The sequence below is a fragment of the Diabrotica virgifera genome, chromosome 1 (genome assembly GCF_917563875.1).
Source record: "Diabrotica virgifera virgifera chromosome 1, PGI_DIABVI_V3a".
In the NCBI taxonomy this organism is placed as follows: Eukaryota; Metazoa; Arthropoda; class Insecta; order Coleoptera; family Chrysomelidae; genus Diabrotica; species Diabrotica virgifera.
The window spans coordinates 318,539,419-318,551,843 of record NC_065443.1 but is presented as its reverse complement, the minus strand read 5'-3'; the positions used below and the strand labels follow the sequence as shown (position 1 = coordinate 318,551,843).

Here is a 12,425-nt window from a genome sequence, read left to right as displayed (position 1 = left end):
CCACTAGAATACATTTCAAACATGAATGAACTATACTTTAATTGAAAATTGAGCACTGTTGATAATCCCCATAACTGACGAAGAATTTTAAAATTATTTGAAAATTTATTCTAGTAATTTTAACAAGGTAACAATGTGAATACAGACGTAATCGGTTCAGGTAATGGAGACCATCATGGAACCATAACATATCATTAGAAACATAACGTATAGAATTGTCAGTGTTGTAACAGCAACAAAAAAATATTAAGTAAACTAGTGACACAAAAATTACACAAACATCTAATTTTACTCCTATAAAACTAGTCTAATTTGAAGACTGTAGTGCTAAGCTAAATGTACATGACGCTTTTGTAGAGGAAGACGTTGTAATGCTAGGACTGCCAAGCTTTTGGACATAGCGCAAGATACTGTTACAGAACACCCCGATGCATGAAATGAGCTCAAGAACATAATTACAAAAAACTGTCCTCTGTCCAAAGGACAACAAAACAAAGTAAAATGTTGCAACTGCGGAGAAGAGCATATTGTCGCAAACTATTCAATATATGAGAGACATTGAATATTTGGACAATCAAGTAGTCAAGAAAGATAAGAATAAACCAATTCAAAAACCGAAAATTTTATCGCCAACAATTTGAAATTAGTTTTAACACTTACTTACAATTTACAATTTAACAATTTTTTAAATTTTAGACGTAGTAAACATTTCATGAAAGTGATGACATATGACTTTTGCATGATGGCCGCTTTCGATTTTTAATCGATAGTTATCAATATTGAATAATTACTAAATCTGGAAAGTTTTGATTTATTTTATATATGAATATAATTACAAAATACTACAGAATTTCACTTTTTGACATAAATTTAATTAACAATGTCGTAAATTTTGAACAATATTTTTAATAATTAAAGTAAATAAATTGTAAGTTAACTCAAATAAATAATCGATTACTGCCATCGACCACTTACATTCAATCTCGCTTAATCGCGGCAGGTAAAGTAAAATTCTTCTTTTAGTACAATAAAGTGCTACTTTACTGCCGCAAATGAGTACAATAATAAATGACTTTAATGACCGTTGCCGATAAATTATACTATGAAACCCATTCGAGGGCAATAGGATAAAATTGAAAAAAATACTCTATGACTTCTGCTTTTCAACGTTTACTCCAAATAGCCCAGTAAATGAACGGGAAATACGCCGATACCGTGTAATTTTCAGGGAAAACTCCGAATTGCATGAAAATTTGGATTTAGGTTCTACTTACCCTCCACTTCAAAGTTGAAATTGTGCCGTTGGTTGCTTTAACTTGGGGGGTGACAGTCACCCCTTCTCGGGGGTGAAAAACAGACATTCAAGATAAGACCGGAAATGGATAAATTGACTGATTCTAAGCAACTTTTGTTCTATAGAATTTTTTAAGTAAGTCAACACTTTTCGAGTTATTTGCGATTGAAAATGTTTATTTTTCGACAAAAAAACTACGTTTTCGGACGGTTTTTCGCAAATAACTCAAAAAGTAAATATTTGATCGAAAAAATATCCTTGGCAAAAGTGTAGCTTATAAAAACCGAAAAAAATGTGTATCAGTAAAATCTATCAATCGAGTAAAAACGAAGCTGTAGCTCATGAAAAATACGTTCTTATGCGTCTAATTCCAAATTGAATATTTCAAGGTGAAATCACTGAAAAACTAAGCACTCGGCAAAAACCCATTGAAACTTTTTTAAAGTGTTTATAAAAAGCTTTATTATAATTGTTCATAAAAGTTTCTAGCATTAAAAATAAGCGAGTTACGCTCAAAATAAAGTTGGCCCTCTTTGTTTTGGTAAAAAAATCATGAAAATCTCTCCGTGTTTAGCTCCCCAAATGAAATTAATCGCTACCGCTATACAAACAGTTTACTTACTTATCTATTTTTTATATGATCTGTCAGTCTCACCGGTTTAAAGTGCTTATTTTTGAAAGGGTTATAGTTAAAAAAAGCTTGAACGGGTCACTAATCACGAGTGTATGCAAATTTTGAACAGCCATATCTTAACCAATTTTGATCTTGCGGAAAAACAAAATGAAACTAGAATATTTATAATAGCAAAACCTACATTTTTTACTCTTTAAGATTTTTCTTATCGCTAATGCTTTTTAAGTTATTTTGAAAAAAGGAAATTTTTCAAAAATTTCTAGAAATTTTTTTTTTACTATAAAACCAAATTTTTTTAAGAAATGAGCACTTCAAACCAATTAAACTTATAGATCATACAGTTAAAATAAATGGTAAAGCGGTAACGATTAATTTTATTTATGGTGCTAAATAGAGGGAGGTTTTCACTATTTTTTTTACCAAAAAAGGGGCCAACTTTTTTTTTCAGTGTAACTCGTTTATTTTTGGTGCTAGTAACTTTTGGAAAAAAATAAATATAAAGTTTTTTTAGATATGTATACATTTTTAATTCATTTACTCTTTTGAGTATTAAGGAATCTTTCTTGTTGGAGCTTTACCATGCTGAGTAGATGAGTTGTGAATTATTTAAAATTCTCTCATCTTAATTTTCTCGGCACCTGTATGGCTTATAAATTGTAAAAGTCTCAGGAGGTGTAACCAAAGAAAGTATTCCACCTGTTGTCAATCTGGTGGTACGGAGGCGATATTTATTGTCGTTTTCTGCGCTGCTTCGATTGATAACTTAGTTTTTTTTTTTTTTTTAGATACTTATAACTTAAAATGTTAATAAGCTTTTCCCAAAAAGTGCTTAATTTTTCGGTGATTTCGCGTTGACTTATTCGATTTGGAATTAAACGAATAAGAACGTATTTTTCATGAGCTACAACTTTGCTTTTTCTCAATTTATATACTTGACTGATACACCATTTTTTAAATTTTTTTATAATCCACACTTCTGCTAAGAACATTTTTTTTTCGATAAAATATTTACTTTTTGAGTTATTTGGGAAGAACGGTCCGAAAACGTAGTTTTTTGTCGAAAAATCAACATTTTAAATCGCGAATAACTCGAAAAGTATTGACTTACGTGAAAAACTTTATAGAACTAAAGTTGCTTATAATCCGTCAATTTATCCATTTCCGGGCTTATTTTAAACACGCGTTTTTCACCCCCCGAGAAGGGGTGACTGTCACCCCCCAAGTAAAAGCAACCAACGGGACAAATTCAACTTTGAAGTGGAGGGTAAGTAGAACCTAAATCCAAATTTGCATGCAATTCCGAGTTGCCCCTGAAAATTACACTCCAAAACGGTCATTTATTGGGCTAAAATGGATTTTCACAAAGGTACTTTGGTACTCTCTGACAAACAAGAAGGAATAATTGTGAACGGTGAAATCATTAATAATTTGCAATATGAGGATGACACAGTACTCCTAGCTTCTAGTCAAGAAGATCCGCAAACATTACATGAGAACGTTGTTGACATCAGGTTTGTTCCAACACAACGAGAAACCGTCCATGTAACGATCACGTCCTGCGCAGTAAACAAATAGTCCATTCTTTAACGGTTTTTGCTCTAAATTTTAAAGAACCGCTTGGATTGACATACGCATAGCTTACATGTCAAAGAAAAAAAGTGATATTGTGCCGATGTGTGCTTTTGCCCTGGGGGTGACTTTCACCCCCTTTTGGGGGTGAAAAAATATATGTCCAAAATAAGTCCGGAAATGGGTAAACTGACTAATTTTAAGTAACTTTTGTTCTATAAAGCTTTTTCGCCAAGTCAACACTTTTCGAGATATTTGCGAGTGAATATGTTCATTTTTTAACAAAATAACCACATTTTTAGACTGTTTTTCGCAAATAACTCAAAAAGTAAGTATTTTGTGAAAAAAAACGTTCTTAGCAAAAATATAGCCTATAAAAAAGTAAAAAAAAAATGGTGTACACGTTAGGTCTCTGGATCTCGTAGAACCAGAGTTATAGCCAATGAAAAATAGATTCATATTCACCAAATTTCAAATAGAATATTTCGACGTAAAATATTCAAAAAATTAAGCACTTTTTGGGAAAAACCCATTATAACTTATTTAAAGTGTTTAGAAAAAGCTTTATTTCTGTTTTTACAAAAAGTTTCTAGCTTTAAATTTAAGCAAGTTACGCTCAAAATAAAGTTGGTCCCTTTTGTTTTTGCAAAAAAAAAATCGGGAAGACCACCCCCTAATTAGCAACTTAAATGAAATTAATCGTTACCGCTCCACAAATTATTTTACTTATGTTGTGTTTATATGATCTGTAAGTTTCATCGATTTAAAGTGCTTATTTTTGAAAAAATTTGGTTTCAAAGTAAAATTTTTAAAAATTTAAATTTTGAAAAAGATGTTTTTTTTCAAAATAACTTAAAACTTGTTAGAGATACCAAAAATCTCGAAAAACAAAAAAGTCAGATTTGCTTTTCTGAATATCATGTATTTTTTTGTTTTTCTGTTAGACAAAAATTTATTGAGGTTTGGTGTTTCTAAATTTGCATACATTCGTGATCAGTGACTCGTTCAACCCCTTTTAAATACAGTACTTTCAATAATAAGGACTTTGAACCGATGAAACTTACAGATCATATAAACAATATATACATGAGTCAAGAAATTTGTGAAGTCGTAACGATTAAGTTCATTTAAGATACTAATTAGAGGGTGATTTTCTCGATTTTTTTACCAAAACCAAAAGGGACTAACTTTATTTTGAGCGTAACTTGTTTAATTTTGATACTAGAATTTTTTTCTATAAAACAAAAATGAAGCTTTTATTAAACACTTTAAATAAGTTGTAATGAGTTTTCCCCGAAATGTGCTTCATTTTTGGTTATTTCACGTTAAAGTATTCTATTTGGAATTTGACGAATATGAACCTATATTTCATTAGCTATAACTCTGCTTGTACTAGGTGTAGAGCCGTGATATATACACCATTCTTTTAAATTTTTTACAGGCTATATTTTTGCTAAGAATGTTTTTTCGATAAAATGCTTACTATTTGAGTTATTTGCGAAAAACCGTCTAAAAGCGTGGTTATTTTGTTGAAAAAATGAACATATTCACTGCCAAATAACTCGAAAAGTATTGACTTAGTGAAAAAACTCTATAGAACAAAAGTTACTTAAAATTAGCCAGTTTATCGATTTCCTGACTTTCTTTGGACGAATATTTTTTCACCCCCAAGAGGGTGTGAAAACCACCCCCAGGGCAAAAGCACATATCGGCACAATATCACTTTTTTTCTTTGACTTGTTAGCTAGGTGTATGCCAAATTTCATGTCAATCCAAGCGGTTCTTTAAAATTTAGAGGTTTTGCAATATTTTACCATTAATGAATGGACTAAAAATAACCCATGGAACGCACGGAATAGAGACACAGAACGCATGGAACGTTAATTATCTAGTAAAGTGATCGTTACATGACGGTTCTTCGTTGTGTTGAAACAAACCTATCTATAAGTAAGCAAGTCTGAATGTGAACATACGGAAAACAAAAATACTCGTAATAAGTAAACAACAGAATATAAAACCGTCCATACATGTAAATATACCAAACCTGAGAGTTGGTCAAATTGTTTACCTTGGACATCAGTTATAACTATAACGGTGAAAGCAGATCCCGACTTGACCAGACCAGAGCCGCTTTTAGAAGGATGTCCAAGTTATTATGTAACAGATACCTAAAATTAACATTGCGAATCCACCTACTTTGCTGCTATATGTTCTCGGTCGTTCTTTATGGTGTCGAATCTTGGACTCTGATTAAATATGATCTAAATCATCTTGATGCTTTTAGCGTTTTAAAAGAAATATATTTTAGCAAGAATTTGCTACTACTAAGATTAAAAAACATTGAGAAGAGAAAGCTGGACTACTTAAATCATGCAAGTGTTACCAAATATAGGTTGCTACAAAATATTAAGGAAAAATAACAGACAAACGCAGTCCAGGATGAGTAAAGACTTCATGGTTAAAGAACTTGCGAGATTGGTATGTCATTGATACAAGCATGCTTTTTAGAGTGGCAGTGAATAAAATTAAGATAGCAACGAAGGTAACCAACGTTCTGAAAGAACATGGTACATAAGAAATAAGTACTTCATAAAATTCTTTCAAAAACCTATAATTAGCAACTTACCCGAAGTGAGTGATATCTGCGACGTGTCTGAGCTCTTCCTCGAATGTCCCGACGTCGCCGACGCCCCGCTCAACGAATTGAGCGATTTGGCGTCGGATTCATAGAGCCTATTGGCCTCTTCCAGTTTCGCGAGCAGCTCCAGCTCGGAGCCAGTTGCTCTATTATTATTTGTCTCTAAATTAGCTATCAAGTGGTTAGTAGGGGCCGCTGACACCGGCGGGGGATGGTCCTCCTGCAGCCTCATGGCAGCGGGCGGCATGGCCGAGTAGTAGCCGCCATCGGCATCTACTGACACCAGGCAACTCAACGAAACGCCACTGAAACAAAAAGAAATACAGATTAATACTTAAAATTTAGACCTATATACATAATTACCAAAATGACAGAATGAAATTATATTAGTCCTTTGAAATGCTAGCGTATATTTTTCAGAGCACATTTTTTTATGTGCTGTGGGTTCACCACCCTCCTGGTTTACAGTTCACGGAACAAGTGTTGCTAAAGCATCGTAAGAAATCAAAAGTATGAACTGCTGCAACTTATAATCGAAGGCAAAATAAAAAGCAAAAGCGGACCAGGAAGAAGACGCAACTCTTGGCTTAAAAACCTACGACAATGGACGAATATGACCTCCATAGAACTATTCAGGGAGGCTGCAAATAAGATTAAATAGGCAAATGTAATGGCCAACGTCCTTAAGGATAAGGTAACGTAAGAAGAAGCGAACAGATACCGCCTGGTTTAAATACTTTTGTATGCATCATAAAAATTATCTATATTTTAAAAACTTCAACATGGAAGTAACAAATTTCTTGGACTGATAGAACTGGTGAGACCTGACATGAAGAATGTTCGTTCTTTCTCACCAGGATCAGGAATTTTTCATTTATTATAAATTAATAGATGAAGATAGTTTCTGTCCTTGTGGGATCGGTACTCACCGGAGGGACCGCAGACGTTCGGATACAATTAGCGTCTCTTTGCAAAGGTAATGACGTCGACTTTGCAAAAGTAACAAGACACTTACTCAACATACATACTACACATGACACTAAGTACCTCATGTTGTGACTGGCTGAATGACATAAAGTCCATGGCATTAAAAACACGTTCGTTCTTCACAACCACTAATTATAATCCATTTGGACTTTTAATGTAATTTTTAATTAAATATGTATGTACTTATAAAAATTGCAACCGAAGTTTTTCACTTTGATGTTAAAGTTTTTTTAACTAAATGGTATATAGCTAATTCCGGGAACTATGGCGATTTAGCTTATCTATATTTCTGCAAACATCATTCGTCATTGTCACATTGTTTTGCATGCTCCACTCCTTCTAAAACATTTTACTTGTAGTTTCAACGTTTCACAAAAAAATTACAAATATATTCTGCTTTATGTACCAAATACTGGAGGATATAATAATAATTCATCGTTTGCTCGGATATGTGATGTTCAGGAAAAGTTATTTTCATTTCCTCTTTGCTCGCGGGTGTTTCCATAGACGATTACACTATATTTAGGGTGTGCTTCTCGCTAAAAGATGCCGGGAAAATTCAGAAAGAGGCGATATAAAATGTCTACATGGCTTTTATGCTAATATCATATATTGAAAATTGTTCTGTATTCTGTTGATGTACCTCTTGTATAAAAATCAGTTTTACCACACCAAGGTAAGTTTTATAATGGCCGGTAAGCTAACCGGGGTTTAATCGGGACAGAAAGTACCGGCCCTAAATGTTTCGTTTATGCACTAGTATTGTATCGTATATGGTGAAGTAGGTTATTAAAAAGTAAACCTAAAACCCTGATACACTATGTGCTAGAAGGCGCCGTTGCTCAGTACCTATAGATTGTAGACAGGGTCATTTATATAGATGAGAAACAAAAGAAATAATAATAGATACAAAACACCAAAACAGAAATAGGAAATAGAACAACTTATCGAAAAGAGCGCCACGGTTTTTAAATATTTGAATAAAAAAACAGAAAAAAATGTACAAACATTTTCAATTTCTTTGCAACACGAACATGCAGCAGCTGCATAATACTCTAGTTAAATCGGATAGTGCAGGAAGAGTCTATACCGGTTTCGGAGGTCTTTTCCCCCTCATCTTTTTTACCGGTAAGACCTCCGAAACCGGTATAGACTCTTCCTGCACTCTCCGATTTAACTAGAGTAATATGCAGCTGCTGCATTTTCGCGTTGAAAAGAAATTGAAAATGTTTCTACATTTTTAATTCATTTACTCTTTTATAGGAGTATTAAGGAATCTTCCTTGTTGGAACTTTTACCACGCTGAGCAGATGAGTTGTGAATTATTTAAAATTCTCTCATCTTAATTTCCTCGTCATCCTGTATGATTTATAATTTTTGAAAATCTCGGGAGGTTGTAACCAAAGAAAGTATTCCACCTGTTGTCGATCTGGTGGTATAAGAACGATATTTATTGTCGTTTTCTGAGCTACTTCGATTGATAACTTACTTTGAAAGAAACAGAAATTCACAAAACAAAGAGAAAAGTGCAAATCAGATCACTAAATATATTTAATTTCACTGGATATTTAAAATACCAAAGTAAAATACATCAAATAACAATAAAAAATATACCTATGTCATAAGAAACATGAGAACAGTCTTAACTGAGTCCTCTTTGCAATGAATTAATGGTGTTATCTCAATTATTAAATTAAATTTAAAAATTTATATACGCAAAAAGAACAAAAATACTATTTTAGTTAATTAATTCCGGTTTAAACATGTTTAAAATAGAGCCGAAAAAGAAAGAACACATTAAAAGTGTTGCAAAAACTTGATAGGAGCCTTTCTTGAGGATATTTTGGAGTCAAAAGAGCACTTGCCAGAATTCAAGACAGATTTTACTGGATCAATTGTTGCCGAGATGTAAAGATTGGTGCAATAAATGCGATTTTTGTAACGGTAGAAAAAGTCCTAGAACAAGAAGTCATGGTTAAATGGACCAATATCTTTCCGGAGAGCCTTTTGAATGACTTGCAGTGGATATTCTCGGTGCACTTCGGATGACAGAGAGAGAAAACAAGTACTTAATGGTCGCACTGACTTATTTCGCAAAATGGCCTGAAATTGCACCTCTTCCTAATCAAAAACAACTATAGTAACAGAAGTATTCATCCACGTCGTACAAGACATGGAGTTCGTTAGAGTCACATTCTGATCAAGGATGAAATTTTGAATTAAAATTATGGTAAGAATTAATGAAAATCTTGAATGTTAAGAAGACTCGCACTACCCTCTCCATCCGCAATCAAATATAATAGAACTGGGTGGAATTGATCCCATATAGAAAAAGTTCTGTGACGAAAAAGAAAAAGTATTAAGAATCTAGAATGTTCGAGATGTCATAGAAATATCTGGAAATGTCTCGTAAATTTGCGAACGTCAAAAAATGTATTTAAACAGGAAGTTGGCAGTTCAAATAATAGTATGTACTTAGTAATAATTGTATTAGCGATGTTGAAAAAGTAACTATTCGTTACAAAGTACTCGTTACTTACGAATACCGAAAGTAACGATTACTATACAGAGAGGCAAATCGATACTTTGATTACTCTGATTACTTCGTACCAATCGTATTAGAGCGAGTAACGACTATTGTATCTATTTTGATTACTTCGTTACTTCGTACCAATCGTATTTACTCCAGTTAAATAAGGTTTTTGTCGGGACACTTGAGCAGCCAGGTTGCAAATGGGTTTTTTGGGTACTATATACCTAATACATTATACATACAAAAATGCCCGTCACAGTTCGGACGAGAATTTTAGTTATTAACAAATTAAAGGTCAAAAATGGCAGTTTTTTCGTTTAAATCGCTACAGGTAAAAATAGGATAATTAAATATCTTATTTATAGTATTCTTCTTTTAGTAGATGAGCCAATGTTTAAAACGGCAGTTTTTTAATTTTGGTCCGATTATTTGTTGCTTCGAAAATTGCAAAATAAAACTAAAATTTCAAAAATAAAAAATTTGCTATAACTTTCGCGAAAGTGACCCTACGACTTTTATATTTCACAAAAAGTTGAGTCAAAGAGTCCATATACTGCACAAAAAAATATAAGACGATTCGTCAATTAGTTTAAATTTTATTCAATTTGTTTATCCCAAAGAGCTTTTTTTTGTAATGTTATTGTTCAGAAAATAATAATTATATAGAAATTCTGTGAAAACCACATGAAAGAACAATAGTCTTGTTTTCAAATTATTGAAGAGAATCATTAAAAAGTAATTTTTGTCACTACGAAAACATTTTACTAAAGGAGAGTCATTTTTGGCTTGAAAACAATTTGAATAGCTTTGTTAATATTGACTGTAGAGTAAATTTACCTTGGAATTTCAAAAGCTGGCATTTTTACACAAATTTTCAAAAAAAACTTTTCGCCTATGTTAATTACGGTAAAAGTTAGCCACTTTTATTATTTAATTCACAGTTACTTCAATATAGATAAAATTCTCCTGTAACAGTGTTAGTTACCATACTACTCCGAAACGGCTTGGCCGATTTTTATGAAATTTTACAAGTGTATCCTATGGAACTGAGAATAGGTTTTAATCTATTTTTTAATACCCATCTATATATTTACATCTATAAAATTCTCCTGTCACAGTGTTAGTTGTCATACTCCTCCGAGACCGCTTGACCGATTTTTATGAAATTATATATGTATATTTGGTAGGTCTTAGAATCGGTTATAATCTAATTTTCATACCCCTGAGTGATAAGGGGAACTCCCCCCAACATTTTGAAATGTTAGGTGGGAATTTACGTACATAACATACTCTACAAGACTACGAGTACATACAATTTAAAAAAATTATGATCAAAATCCATCAACAAGCTCTGGAGATATTAATCGCAGCATATGTTTGAAGAATCAGTTTCATTTTTTAAGTGCACGAATTTTAATAATTGATTTCCACCGACCACAAATCGATTTCGTTAGAACGTTATTTTTAAAGCTTTATTAACAACTCTGTTGAAGTTTAAAGTTTACTCAAACTTTTACACATAAACTATATACCTTCAACTTCGAAATGGCGCTAGTTGGGTTGCTTAATTGTTATAAACAAAGTAGCTGTCAATTAAATAAAAAAGTGGCTAACTTTGACTGTAATTAACCTAGGAAAAAAGTGTTTTTTTGAAAATTCGTATAAAAATACCAGCTTTTCAAATCCCAAAGTAGTTTTAATCTACAGTCAATATTAACAAAGTTATTCAAATTGTTTATGAACTAAAAATGACCCTACTTTAGTAAAATGTTTTCGGAATGATAAAAATGACTTTTTAATGATTTTTTTAAATACTATGAAATCATGACTTTTCTTCTTTCATGTGGTTTTCACAGAATTGCTATTATGTACATTACTATTTTCTGAACAATAATATTGCGAAAAAAATGCTCATTGGGATAAACAAATTGAATAAAATTTAAACTAATTGACGAATCGTCTTAAAATTTTTTGTGCATTATACAGACTGTTTGTCTCAACTTTTCGTACAATATGAAAGTTTTAAGGTCATTTTCGCAAAAGGTATAGCAATTTTTTTATTTTCGAAATTTTAGTTTTATTTTGCAATTTCTGAAGCAACAAATGATCGAACCGAAATTCAAAAACTGCCATTTTAAACCTTGGCTCATCTACTACGAGAATAACAGTATAAATAAGATATTTAATTACCCTATTTTTACCCGTAGCGATTTAAACGAAAAAACTGCCATTTTTGACACTTATTTGTTAATAACTAAATTTCTCGTCCAAACTGTGACGGGCATTTTTGTATTGATAATGTAATAGGTATACAGTACCCAAAAAAACCGTTTGCAACCTGGCTGCTCAAGTGTCCCGAACATGGTATATTTTTGCCTTATTCCCCTGGAGTAATTAGAGCGAGTAACGACTATTGTATTTACTTTGATTACTCTGATTAATTTGTTACTTCGTACCAATCGTATCAGGGCGAGTAACGACTATTGTGTACAACCAGTACACTTGATTACATTCTAGTTTCTAGACTGACCGGAAAAATGTGGAAATGATAATGTTTCTTCAGTTGTTATATCTGTGATAATGTTATATTGGAATACCTATACAAAATACCTACCTACTGAGAAATATGATTTTAGATATGATTACCGGTACTCAAATACAAAAGTAATCATAGTAATCAAAGTAACGAATACTGTAAATGATTACTTGTTATATCGGAATACCTATACAAAATACCTACCTACTGAGAAATACGATTTTTGATATGATT

The 12,425-nt window shown here is 32.3% G+C and overlaps 1 protein-coding gene across 3 annotated transcripts in view; it reads right to left on the bottom strand.

Moving 5' to 3' along the window:
- LOC114332646 (ecotropic viral integration site 5 ortholog) overlaps positions 1 to 12,425 on the bottom strand; it is a 129,868-nt gene that overhangs the window by 50,068 nt on the left and 67,375 nt on the right. For all 3 annotated transcript variants that reach the window (XM_050653367.1, XM_050653368.1, XM_050653363.1), the window contains exon 2: positions 6,124 to 6,440. In XM_050653367.1, coding sequence (XP_050509324.1) covers positions 6,124 to 6,382 — 259 coding nt within the window. In that variant the 5' untranslated portion in view covers positions 6,383 to 6,440. The remainder of the gene's footprint in view (positions 1 to 6,123; positions 6,441 to 12,425) is intronic.